The sequence below is a fragment of the Myotis davidii genome, unplaced genomic scaffold (genome assembly GCF_000327345.1).
Source record: "Myotis davidii unplaced genomic scaffold, ASM32734v1 scaffold573, whole genome shotgun sequence".
Lineage (NCBI taxonomy): Eukaryota > Metazoa > Chordata > Mammalia > Chiroptera > Vespertilionidae > Myotis > Myotis davidii.
Genome location: NW_006285997.1, coordinates 3,314,124 through 3,336,341, shown reverse-complemented (window position 1 = coordinate 3,336,341; position 22,218 = coordinate 3,314,124). Strand labels below are relative to the sequence as shown.

The 22,218-nt window shown below is 44.1% G+C and overlaps 1 protein-coding gene across 1 annotated transcript in view; it reads right to left on the bottom strand.

The window, feature by feature from the left end:
• Positions 1 to 10,989: 10,989 nt before the first annotated feature.
• The window catches only part of DPY19L2 (dpy-19 like 2 (C. elegans)), a 42,025-nt gene continuing 30,796 nt past the window's right edge, over positions 10,990 to 22,218 (bottom strand). Inside the window, exons 15-20 of the mRNA XM_015559689.1 lie at positions 21,487 to 21,511; positions 18,898 to 19,017; positions 17,747 to 17,921; positions 15,507 to 15,606; positions 13,867 to 13,992; positions 10,990 to 11,402 (exon numbers count right to left, since the gene is read on the bottom strand). Coding sequence (XP_015415175.1) covers positions 11,252 to 11,402; positions 13,867 to 13,992; positions 15,507 to 15,606; positions 17,747 to 17,921; positions 18,898 to 19,017; positions 21,487 to 21,511 — 697 coding nt within the window. The 3' untranslated portion in view covers positions 10,990 to 11,251. The remainder of the gene's footprint in view (positions 11,403 to 13,866; positions 13,993 to 15,506; positions 15,607 to 17,746; positions 17,922 to 18,897; positions 19,018 to 21,486; positions 21,512 to 22,218) is intronic.

Sequence of the window (22,218 nt, the reverse complement as noted above, 5' to 3'; positions counted from 1 at the left end):
AACGGCCACGCGGGGGCGCTGTGCGTGGACTCTGCAGCCCCCGTGGCCCGGCCTCTGAGAAGCGAGTGGGTAAAAGTCGAGCCCCCTCCCACGTTCACGTCACTGCGTGGGGCCTCGCAACTTAGCAGGACACGGAGTGCAGCCCGCTGGTGCGCTCACGCGATGGACGGTGCAACCTGACTTACAAAGACAGCGGGATTCTTAGTGTCACGTGCTGTCACCTTGCGGCTTAAAAGAAAGCAGGAACTTTATTTGCTAATAAAAAACTTTAATCGAAAATGTATTTTTTCCCCCATAGCCTCGGAACGCACGAGTAAAGGAAATCTTAAGGGCTGGGAAAATCCGGGCGGGTGAGAGTTGTCCCTCCCCTCCACCCACCCGCCGCCCCCACATTCTTCGCGCAAATCCTGGAACCTCCTGGATGACAGTCCAGCGGGTTTAGCCCCAAAAGTTGTCCATGAGTCGCAGTTTTGTAATCCAAGCCACATGGTTCTGATTTGATTATCTCCATCGTTCTTCCAGGGTCTTCCCGGGCCTGTGGCCCCGCACTCTCACACAGATTCCTTCCTTAAGGAAGTTAATGACTGGCATTCGCTATTATGCTGTTTCTAAGGGACAATGCATTATTTTGTACAGGGAATTCATTTTGCATGCTAATTAATAGTCCCGCATACGCTACATTTTGTGAACTTGGATTTTCAGGTATCTTTTTTGGAGCAAGAAACAACTATTTTTAGACACTTGTGAAAAAAAGATTTGAAAGTGATATCACAGAATGCTTGGATTTTAATACAATGTGTCAGGTGGGTCTAGTGTTATCCTCTTGGATCAATTTTGCATTTATTACCCATTGGATGAAAAGAACCCTAATTTCATGTCTATTAAATGTAATACAAATAATTCATTGACTGATTTTTTTTTTAATTAGAAAAAAACACATGGAAGAGAGGTTTACTATTTGAAGTACTGGATCACTTATCTGTCTCCTTTACATGGTGGAAGGCTTTTCACACACGGAGGATGGCGGGGCAGAAACTAGAACACTCACGGAAGCCTAGTACCATTGTACCAGAGAAAATACTTGTTGGACGAATAAATGAGTGATTGATTGAGTGCACACAAAGGGAGGGTCCTGGTGGGGTAGAAACTGGAACACTCGTGGAAGGTCACATGTCAGATCTCATCTGGTCTTTGACACTGAGCTCTACCAGAGCAGCCATGCCGTTTATTCATAGCTGTATCCTCCGGCCAGTGCCTGCCACACAGTGGCGGATGCGAGGAAAGAGACATGGAAACGGAAGGCTGATTTAAACACTGTGCTGGGGACTGTGCATGGCTGATCCTAGGAACTGATTCCAGGTTGCCATGAATACAGGTTGAGTGTCGCAATGACTGACCACCTTCATCGAGCTTTCCTTTGCAGGAGCTCCAGGCACAGGAGATATTTCCTCCTGAGACTAGAAATACTGGGCCCAGGCAGGCAGGTTCCAAGCACAGGGACCCACCAGAGCCACCACTCAACAAGCAGCCCTGGTCTGGTCCCTCATGTGCAAACCCAATCCTTTTCTCACTAAATGCTCCACTTTGGGCATGTGAAAAAAAAATTAATTGAAAAATTAAACTTTGGGGCTGGAGAGAGAGGAGATAATAAGAGGGGCAAACGTCAATAAAAATATATTTTTAAAAATTCAACTCATGCAAAATACCTAAGAAGCTTGCTTAAAATGCATATTATTGGCCCCTGCCCCTAGAGAGGGAGGAGTAGGGTGAGGTAATGGTCGCCTGCATTTCTAGCCAGAGGTTCCTGCCCACACTTTGCAAAATCTGACCTGGGTGGTGGTTTAAGACTCATTGACTCCAAATGAGGCAGCTCTGAGTGTTTGGGGAGCACATTCCTCAGTACATTAACATCCTTTATTTTGCTTCCATTTTGCATTTTTGAAGACAATTCTCAAATCCCCCTATTACTAATATTTAATAATCTGCACTGATGTGAAGGAGAGACAAACCAATTTGGCCTGTAGGGCGAATGGAAAGAGCAGTGGGTATGCATTTTCGCCAGAACCATGCTTCATCCTTCTCTTTGGAGTGGTGTTTTGGAGGAATAGTGGTGAATGTCCATAATAATTCTCCATTAGTGGTTTAAGAAGGATCTCAGAAACAGGTCCTAAAAATACTGCCAAGAAAGTGAGGCGGGTAACAGGAGGCCAAGTTCTGTTTATAAACCTTTTGGGGAGAGGTTACACAGATATAGATTACATTGCGTCTTCAGTGTCACTGACCCTTTCCTCGGAACCTGAGGTGGGGGAGGAGGTGAGGGGACATCCACAGCTGCTCAGTGCAGACCCACAGGCCTTCCAGGTCTCACCCCGGGGGTTCTGGCCGCGTTAACATCACCTGGGAGGTTTTCAAAAACACTGATGCTTACACCTCACTGGGACCCATGGGATCAGACAGGAAGGGTGTGCGTGCCTTTGAGAAACTCCCCAGGTGACTGCCAGATGGTGAGGCTGAGACCCACACCTTCACGAAAAGATGAAAATCCTCTCTATTCGCATTCCTTGGTTAGATGATAGATTATTAACACATATTATTAATTTTTCTTTACATAGTGTCTGTCCAGTAAAAAGAAAACAATGGTAACGAGGAATGCAGGGTGTGGTCTGACCAAAATGCAGGCGTGGCCTTCACGCATCTGAGCAGACCGTGGCCTGGCACTAGTCTCCGTGCGAGTCCCTCCTTGTGTCTCTCCAACACTCAGCTCAGGCCGCAGATGCCAACTTCACCCCAGGGCACAGAGGGCACAGCACCGCTGGAAACCATTTGGAACTTCAACCTGAAATGCCAGCACTTGCCACTTAGACTCCTGCCCCTTCCCTCGACCCACCCGGCTTTGCTACAGCTTGGAAAACCAGAGCAGGAGTCTCCCTTGGCCCTTCTCCATGGACTGGCCAGAAAGAGGAAGAGCGAGAAAGTAATGGCTATGAAGGGGAGAGAGGGGTCGATGAATCAAGATGCAGGTATGAGGAGCCTGTGAAGAGACTCATGAAATAGAGAGAAAAGCTCCTTGTGCCAAATCCCATTCTTCTGGAGCTAGCCAAGGAAGAGGCCCGTGGAGGTGTAAGGATCAACAAGAGAAATCCAGGCGGAGGCGCTGCGTGTATTCGTGTGCAGGCGTGACTCATCATAGGAACGATGCACATGTGTGTTCTTCACACCCAAAGACAAAAGGACGACAGGCAACTCTTCAAGGGAAACCCTGGGAAAGGGATGCCTCACACTGACCAACAGCTGCTATAAACCTCGCCTTTACCCGTCGCAGGCATTGGTTTGTGTTTCATGCACATTATTTCACCCTTCAGGTGCGAACTTTAATTTCCCTGATCTACAGGGTGGAAAACACAGAGAAGCTGAGGGACTCACTCAAGGTCAGGCAGTTAGAGGGGATGCTGGGAAATGAACCCCGACGGGGCCACTCCGTCTCACCCTTGATCGGCACTGTCTCGAGAGGTGGAATTTTCATTCATAAAAGACACCGTGAGTCCCGGTTTCTCTTAAATAAGCGCTCAACATTGCTTCCTTGAAAATAAAGGCCCTAAAAGCCCACCCGACAATTACAGGCTGCCACAGGGCAGGGGGAGAAACTGGGGTTCTGTTTCATCTATGCCTTGAAAAATAAGTCCTTTGCAGACTTCGGAACGCTATTGTTAGTAACAAATGACTTGCGTCACCAGCCAGCCCATCGCCACCCAGGGCAGGTGTGACTCCGTCGCTGTGGGAAGTAACAGCCTGGGAAGAGAGCCAAGAGCCAAGAGATCTGGAAGAGGGAGCTGTAAGGAGCTTCAGACTTACACCCAGGTTCCCAGACCAGGGCCTCTCCTGAGAGGGGGGCTAGGGCAGTAGCTGGTGGAAGAGGCTCCGTGGCACAGGTTGCAGCTGTGCCTAGAGTTACGGGTAAGCTTCGGGGCGCCCTGCACCTGCCCAGACTATAGGACAATGACCCCAGAAGCCACGGCATTTATTGCAGAAGATCCAGGCATTCCCACTCAGTAAAGGAGGAAGGAGGAGGGAGGGTTCACTGGTCATTGTTATTCTTGCCTTGTCTTCCCAGGGCTTCTCCACCAGCTGGATACATGCGAAGTTAATGCAGTGGTTCTCAACCTTCTGGCCCTTTAAATACAGTTCCTCATGTTGTGACCCAACAGAAAATTATTTTCGTTGCTACTTCATAACTGTAATGTTGCTACTGTTACGAATCATAATGTAAATATCTGATATGCAGGATGGTCTTAGGCGACCCCTGTGAAAGGGTCATTCGACTGCCAAAGGGGTCGCGACCCACAGGTTGAGGACCGCTGAGTTTAATGTGATCTGTGTTTTCTCTGGGAGAGGTACCCAGAGCTTGTCAGGGGCATGGCCTGTGAGTCCGCCTGTGTCTCCTTTGCATAACGATGCAGTGTTCTGTTCTGGAACCTACCTCACTGCTCCTGCCACCATTACCTGTGATGCTTCGTGTCACCGCTGGCGTGGAGGTCTGCTTCCTCCTTGAAGGCAGAGGATTTATCTCTGCGCTCTGAGCTTCTTCCTCTTCCGGGCACAGAGCAGGACTGTGGTCACTCTTTTTTCAACTGTCTGACGTTGCCTTAAACTTGACTTTCAGATTCTTGGCACGAGTGACGGCATTTTTCTCGGCTTGTTAAACAAACCTGGTGATAAGAACACATCACTCCTGTCTGCGTGCTATCCTCCCATCCCAGGTCTCTGGGCCCCGAGATAAGGGTCGATGCTTTGGCAGCGTGGGCGTCCTGGAGCTGTCTGTCATGATCCCCCCCGAATCTTCTCCGCTTCTGAGACAGGAAACTAAACCCGAGGCGGCCTGATGTCTTTCGATTCAACCAAAAGCTATTAATCCCCATGAATAGATCGAAACGGGGAATCTGAGTCACCCAGACTCAGAGTGGCAGTTCCGACCTCACTTTCCCTCGGCTGCTGCACAGACGCTGGATGCACAGTGACAAGCCGCTCATCGTCACTCCTGCAGAAGGACATCCTTCCAGGTTTTCTGACTTCCTGTCTCTCAGACCGAATTAACAACCACACGTGTGGCCTGTCACACTTCAGGACATTACTGCTCCCACAATAGCCTTAAACAAGTATTTTAGTTTAAAAAAAAAAAAAGCATTTATAATGTTCTGGTGTATGAGTGCGATCAAGGCCATTTCATGCTATTTTCCAAGGCTTTATTTTACACTAGAGGCCCGATGCATGAAATTCATACAAGAGTAGGCCTTCCTTCCCCTGGCTGCCAGCACTGGCTTCTCTCTGGCACCTGGGACCTGGGCTTCCCTCGCAGCCCCAGTTTCGTCCAGAAGGTCGTCCGGAAGGACGACTGGTCTAATTAGCATATTACATTTTATTATTATAAGAAGATACTTGGGGAACTTGGCATCTGAGAGGTTTCAGCAAGATGTCACCTCAGTCATTCACCTACATGTTCCAAATTGAGTGCCCACCTGGTGTGGCTTGAAGGCTCCGTGCATCTATGGCTGGGGACAGTGCCACCCCGTCGGGGCTCCCCAGAAGTTCACTCTAGCACCCACTCTCACAGAATGGCCTCCGAGGGGAGTCTGATTCTCTGCAGAGGGTTTTTAATCCCAGTGAACAGGTCAATGGGGAGTGCTTTGAAGGCCCGCCCCCTAGACTCCTGCTTAATGCACACCCTGGGCACCAGCCATGTGGCAGGGACCCTCGGTGGTCTGCACGGAAGAAGTCTGAACTTACCCCAAGAGGAAGCCCAATCTTCTCAAGGTTGCCAGTGAGCCTGCTGCAGGGCAGTCAGCCGGGAGCCTCCACGATGCCTTTAGCTCCAGGGAATTTGCTGCTGATCATGGGAATAGAAAGAGCAGGGTGCTGCCGTGGGCAGAGCTCCCGAGTTTACAAAACACCCTGTTGGCCTGCTTCCCTGTCCCTCTCTACTGGTGTCCGATGAAGGCCGCTTCCCCTGCCCCTGAGTCAGCCCTGCCCTGCACCCAGGCCTACACCAACCTGGACAAGCTTTGGGACGAGGAGAGCTGGGTAACTGCTTGGGCAGCATTTGCGACAGTCCTTGGGATGACCTCTGACGCCAACCTGCAGGACACCTACCTCATTTTCCCAGGGTCTCAATTCTCAGCCAGCTCTCCTCATCCTTCACCTCCCTCACCAACCGGCCCCAGAAATAAAAGGCCGTCTCCCGGGTCCCTTCCTTGCTGGATCTCCCGCTCTACCCCCTCCCCTTGTGAAGGGCCTCCTCCCAGGCAGTTTGGTGCGATTAGGAGTGACTTCTCCTTCTCACTTTGCTCTGTGTTCACTGGCGAGACGTTGGTCAGAAGCCACACTGTGGAGGTCTGGGTGCTTGGGGTTCTTATTTTATACCTGGAGGGAAAGTCCACCTGAGTAAATGCAAAGTTGTAAAACTTAGCACCATGGGATACCACCACACTCCAGCACCAGCAATTCTGCAGGATGAGCTGCAGGCATATATTTAGGCTGTGTGCATGTTCTGTCTGCAGCATAATGGCTTCTTAAAATTAAAGATATTCCTCATCAGAGAAATAGCACAGTAGTGACGCTTCCCCAATGGGCACAGCCAACTATTGGTAACAGACTCTAGAAGGCACCGGCGGTCCCTAGAGAATAAACAGGCTGCTGAGTGGAGAATAGGACCCCACCCAGTCGCACCAGCTCAGTGCTGATCCGTCTTTAGCAAGAACCACAACAAAAAGAACTAGCGGCAGCCTCCGGGCACTCCTGTTTCACGTGCGTTACATGCGTTTCCTCGTTTTTCTCTTTAAAAGACCATTTCGAGCTGTTAAAGGACAGAGTTCAACCAAGTAGATTTAAAGATCTAAATGGACTTTATGAAGCGATTCATGAATGGAGCAGCAACTAGAAGGGCGCTCAGCGGGGTTGTGCAAAATGGAAGGGTTTTATAGGGAGAGGGATGGGGCAGGGAGCTATTCACTCAAGAACAGAAAGGACTGTTTTTTAGACCACAGTATCTTTTGGGGGGTTTTACTATGCAGGCCCCCTCTTCTTTCCACAGGGCATGGAGAGGGCCTACATGACAGATTGCCTTACTGGTGTTGAGCAGAAAATTCCAGTCTCAGTAAGATTCTATTTCTGGGAGAGGATGAAACAGTTAGGTCAGCTATTAAACCAAGGCATATCAAGGACTCAAGCACCAATGATGCCATTTTGGGCTTGTGGCTTTTCTCTTTAACAGTGGAGTAGGTTTGTGGTGTGAGTACACAAAATATTCTTGCATTATTAATTATAGCATTCTTTGTATTACAACTATAAACCTACTTTTGCCTCCACACCTGTATATCTTTTATGTCTCCATTTTGCATATGAGAAAATGTTTAAATGTTAAAGTGCCCCGCTATTAAGTGATAGAGCAGAGATTCAAACCCACTCTTAATCCACATATTAATATTTTGTATTTGGTCCCCAGAACACCCTACACAGTGTTTGAGACCTAAAAGATGTGTTGATCCATTTGGGGGAATAAGTTAGGTATATAGTAGAAACAGCGAACAGCAAAAGTTACCCAGTGGCATCACCAACCACCCTATCTTTAATTTTTCCTATATTTGGACCAGTTATTTCCCATATTATTCCTTCATGCAACATTTACTGAGCATCTACTCTGTTCCAGGTACTGTGCTAAGTGGAGCACAGAAATAAACATGACGTAAACCCTATGTTTAAGTAGCTCCTATCTCAGTAAGAGATTCCCAAAGCTACAGAGGTGGTTTTTACATGATCTAACAACATGGCAAGGGGAGTGGCACTAGCAGATCACAAAGGGGATGGGTCAGGCAGGCTTCCTGGAGAAGGAGACATCTGAGCCCCGAGATAAAGGTATGAGCAGGAAGAGGAAGTGGGAGGAGAACAGGTAAGACTTTAACAGGCTGAGGGGGACAGTGTGAGCACAGGCAGGAAAGAGGGATGCTGGCGATTGCAAGCAGTTCCTTGTTGCTGATGCGAGAGATTGGGAGTGTCAGCCATCCTGGATAGAAAGCGGGGACCCAAGTGAGAACCTCCTGAGGCACCAGAGGAAGGAGATGTAGAAGAAATAGTAGAGATGTGGTGGGCAAAGGAGAGAAGAACCAGGAATTACTGTTCCATCACTGCCTGCAGAGATCATCACAACACAAAAGAGGTGTAGTTCACGTCCTTGAGTTCTCTGTTTCTCTCTGGATTTCTCCCATTTTCTCTTAAAACATGCAAACTAGACCCTCAACACTTTTCTGTACCTATTTCATGACAAATGTTACATTACATAGCCAGCAGATGGCGCTAAGTCTAAAGAAATATTTTGTCTACTAACCGTTTTTATTTTTAAATATATATATATTATTTTTTAATACATTTTATTGATTTTTTACAGAGAGGAAGGGAGAAGAGAGAGCGCAACATCTATGATGAGACAGAATCATTGATCAGCTGCCTCTTGCACGCCACACACTGGGGATCAAGCCTGCAACCCAGGCATGTGCCTTGACCAGGAATGGAACCATGGCCTCCTGGTTCATAGGTTGACACTCAACCACTGAGCCATGCCAGTTGGGCTCCCCTAATGGTTTTTAGTGGGATTTTCCTTTTATTTATTTTTAAATAATTTTTTTATAAGACAGTACATCCTTTCACTAAGTATGGGAATAAACAACTATATTTTAGCTTAAGATAGTTTTGCTTTTTATAACATTGTGAAGAGAGGCTGACAAAGTCCAACTGTTCATTTAAAATAGCTGGACTTGGCGAGAGTAATTCTATGGCCATGCACAGGGTGTACACACAATACCTTCACGGGTTGCATGTCTGGACTCCGCCGTTCCCAAAGGACTTTCCTCCCTCTGGGAGGGTCTGGACCTGCGAGGGAGGACGGGCCTTTCATGGCCACACCGGCACTCTCCTAGCAACAGCTACTGTGAGCGGTGAAAATGGTCACCTTTTAAAAAAATAAGAACACATTTCATTTGTATTTTTCCTATTTATTATAGAACCTGGGTGTTTGATAGACAAAAACTATCAACTACACAGATGTGCTTGGTTGCAAAAACAGAATTCTTATCATATGGGGGTTATAGTCCAGTATTCCTGCTTACTGACACAGGATAAAGGCAGGGCTGTTTGGAATTCAGAGATGACCCACCATGTAACCTGACATTCCTGGACTGGCTATTCAGCGAGTGGGGAGAGGGGGCACAGGGGTCTAACATTTGTGGAGTCCTTTCACACTCTTACTCATCCTCATAATGACCCTTCCAAGCAGGTCCTGTGAGTTCTGATCTACAGGTAAAAACACAAACAAAAACAAAACAGCTGCTCAAAGTTAAGAAACATGACCTAGCTTAGCACGGCACCTGGCATACAGCAAGCACTCAATACCTTTTGAATGGGTGGTAACACACCTAGGAAAGGAAGTGCCAGGATTCAAACTTGGACCCACCTGGTTACAAAGCCCATACTATTGCCATCACACACACTGCCTTGTGTGTGAGACTAGGCAGAACTGTTTTAAAATGGCTAAGAAGTATCATTGCCTAATGTACACATGGTTAATAAATCCAGGAACCTGTGGTTTCTACCTGAGAAAACTATTTCAATTTCAGGACATACACCTGGTAAAGGATGGGGGAAAAGAGAAAACACGCAGAGAATCTTCAAGGTTTCTTTTAATTTTTAAACATACATAGCACATGAAAATAACATAAATCCGTATTAACACATTATATCTACATGGGACATTTCATGAGTTAGTACAACTTGTTCCATTTCTTTGTTGTTGAATTCTGCCAACTTTAAAAAATGTTTCCTCTAAAAACACCATCCAATGTGTTACATTAATCCCATGAATGTTAGGTGTCTCTTTCTTCTTTCCCTCACACACCAAAACAAAATTGAAGGAGCTAAAATAAAACACGGCATCCTTTCCTAGCTGCTTTATATCCTCTATTAAAATATTTACAACTATAAAGTTGAAAAATAATTTTATTGGCTTTCTTGTATATAATCTCCTACCTGTGAGTTCATCTATGGAAGTCATTTTGTTACCTCAAATATAGAGGGCCAGGAACATAAGGGAATTACAAAAATTCCAAGATGTTAATTTAAAATAGATGTACACTAAAAATACTCTAGATGTGGCATATTTAATATACAGCAGTGTGTGTTTATGTTTGCATGTAGCATCAATATCTTCAAGATAACTACCCCTTTTCAAAGCATTATTGTTGGGTAGGTTTTATTTTAGGGAGAGAATTTATAAAACATCACCTTTCTCATTGCAAACCAAAAATAAACGAGGGCTTAAAATACGTTCTTACCAAAGAGGGTGACCAGGAAGAAAGATCATGTCCGATGAACTATGCCCTACAAGGTGACATGCCTTTGCCTCATTCAAGGTCTGGAATCTTAAAATCTCATTCGATAAATGTAACTGGATTTTCCTTGCCGATTATGTTTAACCCAAAAATCATGTCATGTACGATAGCAATGTTTATCTGGATATTAAAAGAAAAACCACTGGATTCTAAAGACAGATTGATAACTTGAACTTAGGCTGACAACTAATCAGTGAAAAAACACTTATCTGGTTGGATAAAGAAATTTGAGAAGTTCAAAACATTACAAAGTAAGCTGTTCTTTAAAAATACTTAACTTGAAATGATAGAGAGTTATTAAACACGATAAAGACCTTCCCTGAAGGCTAGTAAGAGCCAGAAACACCCTGAATAGGGGCCTGGTGAGAAGCCATGTCCTCCCAGAGGTCAGGAGTCGTGCTATCAGGACCGGAAGCGTCACTTCAGGAACAGCTTCCGCCGACCCAAGTGGTTTCGAGAGTCTGGCACCAGGATGTCCTGGTTCCAGAGAAAACCGGGAGCAGGTCACCCTGTTGGACCCCAAAGGGCACACGCACCTTTGATTTGTGAAACAACTGTCCACACACATTTCTAAATGTCAAGATGACCATCTGTCCACCTGGTATGAAAGAAATTATTGAGATGACAAGCTTAACAAGGCTGACATTCAATGGGAAACAAGGAAATAACTTGCCCTTTAATAATCAGAAACACTAGATCACTTTACTGTCTTCTTCTTGAGGGTCCCTTGTTCAAGATTGTGACCTTATTCATGTAAATATGCCGAAGGGATTGTGGTCGATGCACTTCTTTGGGCCACGGTGCCACGGGCAGCCGCCGCCTCAGGCCACCTTCAGCACTCGGTACATGCTGTTCTGGAACACCACGGTGAAGTAGGGCCGGGCGTCCTGGAGCAAGGTGCTGCACAGCGGAGGGTTCGCTGCATTGGAAGGGTCTTCCAAATCCCAGATCTCAAGCATGCTGCAGCCAGGCCTGGAGATGGGGCACAGCAAGCCACGTTAGCGCGGCATTCACACCCAGAGGAAGCAGAGACATCACGGCGCAGCTCCCACATGTGGAGGGACTAATTTTTCAATAAACTAAAGATTTTAAGGCACCATTTCAAAAAGCATAAGTTCAATAGAGATAAACATATGTTGCATTTTCACATTCCACTTAATATGTTACTGAATCTAATAGAGGATCCATATACGTTCAGAACTCTGTATTTAAAAATTCATTTTCAAAATAAATATAAATCAATATATTTTCTAAATGATATAACCGACCAAACATAAGGTCCATTAGTAGTGGAATGAGACATTTTTAAAAAGTTAATGTAATTCCTGATGAAACTCATATTCTTGAGCTTACGGTATGAAAACATGTAACACAAGATAGGAAAGGGAAGCTCTTATGCCAGGTTTGTTCCCCTCAACCCTTTCCCATTTTGGTGGCTCTATGAGTGAAGTGAATGAAGTAATATTTCTCACTAAAGAATATTTTTCTTAGTTTCTTGACTGTATTTATAATAGTGGTTTTGTAGGTTTTGCCTGCAAAAAACCAACATCTGGGCCTATTTAAATCCATTTCTACCAACTTTTTTCCTTAGTATCGGTCACACTGCCCTTTTTTTTTCTGATCTGATAAATTTTGGGTTAGAAACTGGACACTGGAGATTATAATTGGTCGCGATTCTGGACTCTGTTTTGTTTTGGGGATGACTGTCAATTTGTGGTCAATTAACTTGTCTGGGTCCCCAGTCGTGCACAGCAGCTATCTCTGCTCAGGATTTTCAGATTCTAGCTATCATTAATTTGTAAAAATTCTTCATATAAAGTTTATCTGTAAGTCCTTCATCAGGTATATACATTGCAACTGTTTTCTTCCAGTCTGTGACTTGCATTTTCATTTTCTTTTGAGGAAAAGATTTCAATTTTCATGTATACAATTTACTTCTATTTTATGGTTACTGCTCTATGTTCTAAGAAATCTTTATAATTTTAGCTTTTACATTTAGTTCTGCAATCTATATCAAGTTAATTTTTGTGTGTGGTACAGTGTGGGTCACGTACAGTTTTTCTTCTATACAAATATCCAGTTAGATCAGCAACATTTTTGAAAAGACTCCTTTTCATTCAAGTAAAAAATATTATTTTTCACATTTCTTTTGTTGTGTTTTCTTTGACCCCTAAGTTATCTACACATTTATTGCCTAGTTTCTATTATGTGCAGATTTACTGGGTATCTATTTATTAGTGATTTTAATGCAGCTCTGTACAATTTCATGCCCTTTAAGCCCACTGAGGCTACTTTCACAGCCCAGCATACCTTCCCTTTCCATGAACATTCCACGCCCCTTTAAGAGAACATGTGGTCTCCACGCCCCTTTAAGAGGACATGTGGTCTCCAGCTGTTCCCTTTCGTGGCCTACATATGCCAACCAGATCAGGGTATCTGATACTGTTTGTTGTTCAGATCTTTTATATCATTGCTGGTTTTTTACCTACTTTTCTCAGTAGAGAATGGAATGTTCACATTTCCAGCTATGATTGAAGATTTGTGGGGGGTTTTTCTTTTTGTTCTGCATATTTTTACCTTGTATTATTTGAAGCACTACTTAGATGTATATACATTTATAATTATGAATTTTTTTGTAAATTAATCCTTTTGTCATTATAAAATACCTATCTCTGTGATAAGCCTTGTTTTGAAGTCTACTTTGTTTTATAAAATTTCAGTTAATGTGATATGCACACACATGAACATTACGATGTTCCTGCTTATTTTGCGAGATGCCATTTCTCCCTAATATATTTACTAGATGTTAAAATGGTATATAAAAATAAGCTACTACAATTTCTGCACTTAGCTTTTCAACACTGTGATAGCTTAATTCCCAATTATCCATATTAGAAATGAAAATGTTCAATGTTGGGCTTAATACAACCAAGCACTTCTTAGGTCAAGGAGTCTTAAAAAAGCCTCAAGATAGTCAGTAAACATTTTTAATGTTATGATTTTTAGAGATTCAAAATTCATAAATTTAAATATTTTAATCAAAGTATTGTTATGTCCTTTTAAGCTATGTGAAATTTTTCTCATAATCATATAAATCCAATGTAATTTGGCTGTAGTAGCAAATTCTAATATCGCCTCGGCTTAAATTAAAACCTCTATTTCACACATCTAATAATAAAAATTATCATAAAAACTTGAAAAGTCTTTATGAAAAAACATTTAAGATAATACATTAAAATTTAAAAGCCAGGAAACTCAAATACCCTAATTTTTTGAAATTAAATTCTACTAAAATGATAATTTGTTTTCCTACAAGAAATAACTTTCAATAAAATATTTTAAAATTATTTTAGGATAAAAATTCTTAAAGATTCAGGACTACTTTAATAAAGTAAAACCACTGTTGCTTAAAAACATGTCATAGGATCATACTCACTTAGTTCTCACAACACACCACGCCTCTTCTAGAATGTAGTAATTCACATGTAACTGCAACAACTTATCCCTCACTTCTTTTGCAGATTTTCGACTATATACGCCATAAACTATTTTTGTCCGGGCCCTTTAAATTTAAAAACAGGTTCAAGAAATTGTAATGCATAGTAATAGAATGGAGTGAAGAAATTTCGCTAGCAAATTGAAATCTCAATGCTCATTGGGTGGGGCATATTTATATGGCCCCCAATAGCAAGAATTATTTGGGGGGTGGCAGTTTCCACGCCCCTTCTATTCCGCACATGCTAAAACGTACAGCCGTTTGAATCTTCCATGTACTGCTTGTTTATAAACCGGTTTAGGGTCTAGAGCAGGGGTGGGCAAACTTTTTGACTCAAGGGCCACAATGGGTTCTTAAACTGGACCGGAGGGCCGGAACAAAAGCATGGATGGAGTGTTTGTGTGAACTAATATAAATTCGAAGTAAACATCATTACATAAAAGGGTACCGTCTTTTTTTTTTTTTTTTAGTTTTATTCATTTCAAATGGGTTGGATCCGGCCCGCAGGCCGTAGTTTGCCCATGGCTGGTCTAGAGTCACAGAGGAGGATGATCATTCAGAATATTAAATTTTCTTTGTATAATTCATTAAATAATTACTCTGGCTCATGGAATACATTCTGATAGAGGCTAACTAGAGTGAAAACATAGATTTCAGTAGACAGTTTCATCTATTGGCAGCTCTGGAAAGCATAGGAGTTGAAGCTGAAGGTAGGGAACAGAACATTCATTCAGTGGGTGCTTAGGGTAGCAATCAGACAAAGTACCTTCACAGAAGGTTAGGAAGCAGGTATGCTCACCAAAACATGGTACACACATGGCTTAGCCCTACCTGGGAGTTTTCATGAAATTCTGAACACTTTGCCATTTACACATAAGATACTGCTTAGGAGTTCAAGCAAATGGGATGCCCAAACTCCACAGCCAGACATAAAACTTTAAATAATTTAAAACTATACCCTTAACAATAGGCCAAAAGCATATGCAAAGGAAAAGATTGCCCTGACAATTACTAGAATGATTAAAATGATTTCTGAAAGTCAGTCTCTTAAGAAAAACATAATTTTCAGATGTCAATAGAAACTTGAGGTCCCAAAACCACTTAGCAAAAGAACACACTGAACTTTCATAAAAGCATGTAATACAGCAAATTCCATGTACTTTCTCTGTTAAAAAGGCTCGTCACTGGCCCCCAGTAAGGCGGAGAAGGGTTTCTTAAATCAGGCGGAGGGCTGAGTCCAGAGCAGGGGCTGGAAGAGTGTGGCCAGCTCAGCTCCTGGAGGAGCTCCTGGAACGCGCGCACACACACGCACACGCACACACAGAGAGGCTAGTCATAAAGATGTGACACATTTTTCACTTTGTAAAAACTGGCTTTTGCTTGTGTCAGTTCCAGGGCCCATTGAGTCTGCTTTGGAGTCCAGAGGCACATGTCATCTCTGGACGGTCAGTGCACATTTTTGAATTTCCCGCCTGGACATGAGGATGAGAGCGTGTGTGTGCACGTGTACAAACTTTTCCCCAGTCCTGAGAGTCAGCACAAGTTGCAAGTGTGTCTGAACTATCCCACCCGCTGCCAACCTCAAGTCCGCGTCCTCGTAATGCGGGTGATTCACGATGGGGCGCAGCGTGGACAGCTTGACACTAGCCATGGTAGGCATGGCGCCCGCGAACACGGCATCTGAGAAAGAAGATTGCCTTCCTTAATGACAGGCCTTGAAGAAAACCACAAGTTACTCATCTATCACGTTTGAACCCAAATGAAGAACAAGAAGTACATTTAAACAATGACCACTGGCCCCATTCTCTCTCTTCATTATCAACTGACTGTCCACTGTAATAACAGTCAGACTTTAAGTGCCATCCTGGTGCCGGGAACTGTGCTAAACATTGCTACTGGGATCACACGGTTTAATTCACACAACTTTACACGGTGGGTTCTATGTGATTCTCAGTCTGTAGACGAGGAAGCTGAGACACAGCAAGGTTAAGCGACTTGCCCGAGACCACACAGCAGGGACGTGTCAGAGCCCCCTCCTCACCCCCTCACCACAGCTCCCGCGGCATCAGGCACTGTGCTAAGGTAGAAAGAATTGTGGGACTTCATATCTTGCTCCAACAATTTAACCAGTTAACTATCACGATTTTGAATTTAATTAAAAAGGCCTGCTGCTTGCATCTATAGACGCTTATGGCATGCAAATGGTCAAAATGCCAGGAACTGGTAGGCTCCAGGGCAAGTATTGTGGCTCATTTTTAGAAAAACTTTTGTGGGTTGTGAACTGTAGTTCTGAGGACCTATCAGAGGAAAGCCCTGCTTTCTCCCCGTGGATCAGCTGTAAATGTTCATAAGCAAGATGTCTTGGTTTCCATTTGGTGTTATAATGTACACACTTGCAGTAATGGCAGGTATAAACGTATAACCTTTTGTGTAACTCGGGATTCACCAAAGCCCGTTATCTGACTTCACTTCCAGTTTCGTCTCTTGGAGACAAAGGGACCAAACACTTACCTGCAGGTATTTCTGTATAATAAATCATTGTATAATTATGAAAAATATCATTTTTAATCAGCACAATAAAATCAGCAATAAGAACAGGTCTACTATAATTAACTAAACGTTTACTTTCAAATATAACCAAGCATTCTAAATATAATTTTGAATTGAAATCTCTTTATACGCCTTTGAAAATATTTAAGCCAACTGAAGTAGAAATGGGTATGAATTCTGGCAAGATTCATAATGAAAAGCTCCCGGGTTAGAGCCGAGGCTCCCAGGAGTGATTCTGTTTCCTGGGGACAGCGGCACCTGCTGGAGACGCGTGGCTGCACGCTGTGCGGGAGAGGGGCTGTGGGTGTCCAAGGGGAGAGGCTGACGCTAAACACTCTGCAAAGCACAGGACAGCCCCCAAGGGCAGCAGCGCCAGCCAAGGCTGAGGGGCCCTGGCTGGAGGGCCCCCCAGCCCAGGGACACCAGGAAGACACTACGTAGGTCGGTCCGGAAAAAGCTGGAACCACTGAGGAGAGACCATCAATGACAGAGAAAATAAGAACGTAACAGGGAAAGGAAAGGCTAGAATATTTTTCTTTAAATATACTGAAGTCTGCCCAGCTGGTGTGGCTCAATGCTTGAGCAACGACCTATGAATCATGAGGTCAAGTTCAATTCCCGATCAGGGCACATGCCCAAGTTGCTGGCTCGATCCCCAGTGTGGGGCATGCAGGAGGCAGTTAATCAATGATTCTCTTTCATCATGAATATTTCTATTCCTCTCTCCTCTCCCTTCCTATCTCTGAAATCAATAAAAACAATTTATTTATTTATTTAATGTTTTTATTGATTTCAGAGAGGATTTTCATTGTTTTACCCTTATTCTTTTTTAAAAATATGTTTTTATTGATTTGAGAGAGAGAGGATATCAATAATGAGAGAGAATCACTGATTGGCTGCCTCCTGAACATCCCCTGTTGGGGATCAAGCCTGCAACCCAGGCATGTGCCCTTGCCTGGAATGGAACCCGGGACCCTTCGATCCGCAGGCCGACTCACTATCCACAGCTAGGGCTAAAAACATTCTTTTAAAAAGTTACAGCACAAAGCAGTGAACAACCCTTAATTCCTGATGTTAATGAAAACTCTTTTGACCATTACCTCAGTGGGATTGAAAGAGGGCCCAAAATCACTTTTTGAAAAGCTATTCTTCAGTGAGTGCCGTAGCAGCCTGCTCAAAGTCTGTGTAGGTGTGAAAGACTGTATGTGTGGGTGCATTTCCACATGTGTGTGCATAAGACTTGCTCTGTATGTAACTAGCAGCCGCACACCTGCTCTGGTGCTGGATTTGATCCACTCGATCAGCTCCTCCTGAGGCAGGTTGTTAAATTCTCCCAGGATGCTCCACTGGCCGCGCAGGTTGACAAAGCCTTGGATCGACATGACGGTGAGGAGGCCAAAGACGACATTCTCAAAGCGAACTCTGTAAAAAAGCCAGCCAAAGAGCTGAAATGAGAGAAACCGTTTGTCATTCATTCTTCATTTTTAATTTATCTGTACAATTACAGTATTACAGATGTCTTCTCTTTCCCATTGACCACCTCCACTCTCCTCCTGCCTTAAATGAAGAGTGCTGTAGGGTAATAAATGCTCCCCTGGCTACTTAAACCAAAGGGGATTAGCACTTGATAATACTACGTACACTAATAACTTACAGAACTACTACCCCCTACTGTTAAAAACAGCAAGTATTTGGGATTACTGGGTCCAGTGACAAAATGAAGCTTTCTCTCTTCTGTAAAGAATGAAGGAAGGAACCCCGGATCCTTCCAGCACCGATTTACCCCCCGGGTTAAGGTCAGCAAATCCCCATTTGGAAGCATCCTGGAACTACGTGCTATAGCGTCTGCCTGCTTTTTATGGACATCCTGAGTGATGAGGGGAGACCCCGTGAGCACAGACATGTATATTCCTCTCAGGAAAAGCATCCGACATTCACAAGACGATCATGATCAAAACTAAATAAGGTGTTTCTAGAAGCACCTTGGTCTCAAAATTCCAGCTATTTTGTCTAGCACCTTGGCTACAGTAGCGGACACCTTCCCCAGGGACTCCCTGGACCAGGCAGCACAGCACCACAGCAATGACACTGCGTTACTCTCCTGTCCGAAGAGCAGCCAGGGCTGGTGCTGATGGGCCAAGAAACTCTTGCCCAGACCTGAACTCCACCCAAAGGGCTTTGTTTATGGGTAGGCCACTGACAGAGGGGAGAACACGCCTCATCGCGTTTCTTAGAAATATCAGCTGACGTCTAGGAACAATTTTCACAGCTACTTGGAGTTGCCTTTCTTACTCTATAGGGAAGCATGACCTAACGAAGGTAACACTAGTGTTTTGGGGGTTTGGGTTCCTCCGCAGCCATGGTAACGGCACCGCAGTTGCTAGTTATCATCACGCAGTCAGACGAGGATGGATGCCTTACCCGCCGCGAGCATATCAGGGAAGCCATCACACACATGTGAGGAGTCAGAAACAGCTTCAGCCTCATAATTAAAATGGCGAGGGCAGTAAATGCCAACAGCTGCAATGTGTGGAAAATTAGCTACAAAAACACAAAACCAAAACACGACAGTGTCACTTCATAGGTTTTTAAATTAATAAAGTATATTAAAACTAGTATGGTTCATTAGGACAAGGAACTTTCAACTTAGCAAGAAGTCTATTAATATTCATTCATTTATTCAACAAAGATGAACTGAATGCCTACTATATGCCAGGTACTGTTCTGGGTGTTGCAGATTCGATGGTGAACAAAACATCAGTGAGCAACTTCTGCCCTTGTGAGGTTTACGTTTTAGTAAAGAGAGACAGGAAACAAAGTAAAAATGAATCTATTATACAGTCTTTTAGGAAGTGGTGAGTGTGATGGAAGAGAACACGGAACAAGGGACAGAGACAGGGCGCACGGGGGGTTGTGAGGCCACAGGGGAGTGGCTGCAAGAGAAGTAGGTTGACCAGGCTGGGCCTCAGGGAAAAGGTAGTGGCTGGGCAAGGACCTGCACCAGGTGAGCAAGGGAGCCGGAGAGAGAGGAAAATGGGCAGCGCTGCACAAATCCACATGGCATTCAGAGGCAACAAACAGCACAGCAAAACATCAGTTACTTTAAAAGCAGTAGGATTATATAAATATATAAATACACTAGAGGCCCGGTGCAAGAATTTGTGCACTTGGGGGTGGGTAGTGTCCCTCAGCCCAACCTGTGCTCTCTCACAGTCTAGGAGCCCTTGGGGGATGTCCGGGGCGCGGGCCTAAGCCATCAGTCGGACATCCTTAGTGCTGCTGCAGACACAGGAGAGGCTCCTGCCACCGCCTTTGCACTAGTCAACCATGAGTCCAGCTTCTGAGCGGCGCTCCCCCTATGGGAGCACACTGACCACCAGAGGGCAGCTTCTGCTTTGAGCATCTGCTCCCTGGTGGTCAGTGTGCGTCATAGCGACTGGTTGTTCTGCCATTCAATTTGCATATTAGCCTTTTATTATATAGGATTATTATAAAGGATGTATTAATTAGTAGGACACCCCATTTTGATTAAGATGGAGTTCCACTAAGCAAAGGCTTCAAACAAAACTTTTCTAACAGACATATTCATTAAAATATTCACCGATTCTGCACTGGAAAAGTGGACAGAATTAATGCAACCAGAAGTAAATGGCAACTCAACAGTCATGTTCTAACAGTCAAACACATTAAGTATTAAAGGTAATGAGGTGTTTTTATCTATAAAATTGACAAAGAGTAAGTGGATAGTGTTAGAGAGGACGCCATGAAACGCAGTGAAGTAAACTGGTGCATTTTCCCGAAATTGAGCACAGTTTAGTCCCCAGAAGAGAGCCAGCCCCTCGACCTAACATCCCATCCCAGGAATGGACCTGACGGGAGTAACCAGAGCACAGAAACGCTTCTGCAAAGATGGTCACTGCAGTGAACTTTCGGCAGCAAAAACAGAAACAACCTAAGTGACCAAAAGAGAGGAATGAGTAACTAAATCACTGCACTCCCACCTGCGCAAAGCCACTAAAAGGTTACTTATCGGAGGATTACTGAATGGCATGGAAAGGTGTTCAGAGTGTAAAACTGTAAATGCAGAATGACATGGATTCTGTGTGTGTGCATGCCTGTGTATGTATATATACATAGTACTACATGCACATCCATGCATGGGGGGCAGGGGAATGATCTACAAGAATATATGTCTAAAAAGTTAACAGAGTTTGTTTCTGAACCATAATTTTTCTGTTTTTCAAAATATTTAAACATGTCATTTTTATAAGCAGAAATTTATAATTTATATTTAAAACAGAATTGCAAAACTCCACCCAGAGCTGTTTCTTTCCCTTTTTAAGTAAATATATTTAAAAATGAAATTTTTACTTAATTTTTTCCTAATTATGGGACCCAAAGTTGGACTGTGAAACATTTATTTCAAAATCAATCCTTTTTCATTATTTTTTTTTGTAAAATTCCTCTTTGGGCAGAACCAGGGGCCTGTGCGGAGGGAAGGGCAGAACACTGAGGAATAGTATGTCTCTAAAAAGAGGTGGGTTTAAGTACTGTCTGATAAAATATAAAGTGTGGATGTGCAGGAACAAGTAAAACTTTGAGGAATGTGACGTGGCCCATGTACATAAAAGCAGGCACACTAGGGGGCAGCAGAGTGACAGGCTACAGATGGAAGCTGCTCAACACCCTGGGCTCATGTCCTGGGTCCACAAGGCTGGCCACTAACTAACCTCTCTACACGGCAGTGTCTTTCATCTGTGAAACAGAAATAGTAACAGTACTTACCTCAACCGGTTGCTGTGAGAATGAAGTTGTGAATATATGTAAATCAGGAAGCGGTAAGTGCTGGCTGACTTTGAGAGCTCTGGAAATGGCCTGCTTGGGTTCAAGTGCAGGCCTTCCTACCAGCTAGCTGTTGCAAGTTACTTATTTCCCTAGGTCTCTATTCCTTGGGAGAGACCCCCTGCTTCTCCACCCAAGCACAGAGGTAGCATGTGTGTCCCAACCCGCCTGGTAGGCAGGAGTGGCCCTGCACCTGCAGGCAATATGAGCACCTTTTCCAGGCCCAGCCCTCACGACCCCCGCAAGTCCCCCTTCCCCCGCACCATCTTCCATGCTCTCTCTCCTTCACTGGCAGGTTGGAGCAGATAAGCACATTGACCCCAGAAGCCACATGGAGATGGCAGAGCCACAGATGGAAGGAATCTGGGTCCTTAGTTCCTGCCAATCAGGACTCCTGCTTTTAACTTTAGGTGAGCAAAGGATTAAACTACTACTAAGTTATGTTAGTGTTTATCTCTTTAACAGGTAGCATCACCTAATTAACATAATTTATTTGCAAAATGGGAATATTATTATGAGAATTAAACAGCAAGAGTACATAGCACATAGTAACTATTCAAAAAAGAGTAGTTGTCATTGTAAGCTATTTCTACTAAATTCAAATTTAGTTGCCCTCTCTGGTAAATTTGATCTTTCCTTTAAGACTCATAGTTCTATTGGGAAGTCATATATCCAGCCCCTTTACGTGCCATAAAATAATTTAGCACCATATAAAATGCTTCCTCATCTTTTTCATGTCTCCATTGAAAATCTACACACATTTGAGAGGGCAAGGACCCTGCTATACAGTCTTCTGTAACCTGTAACACTGCTAAAGCTTGATGACTGACTGCCTGTCCCCTCTGTGTGGGGCAGGAGCCCAGGATCCAGTGATAGAGCCACGGGTAACCATCCTGATGG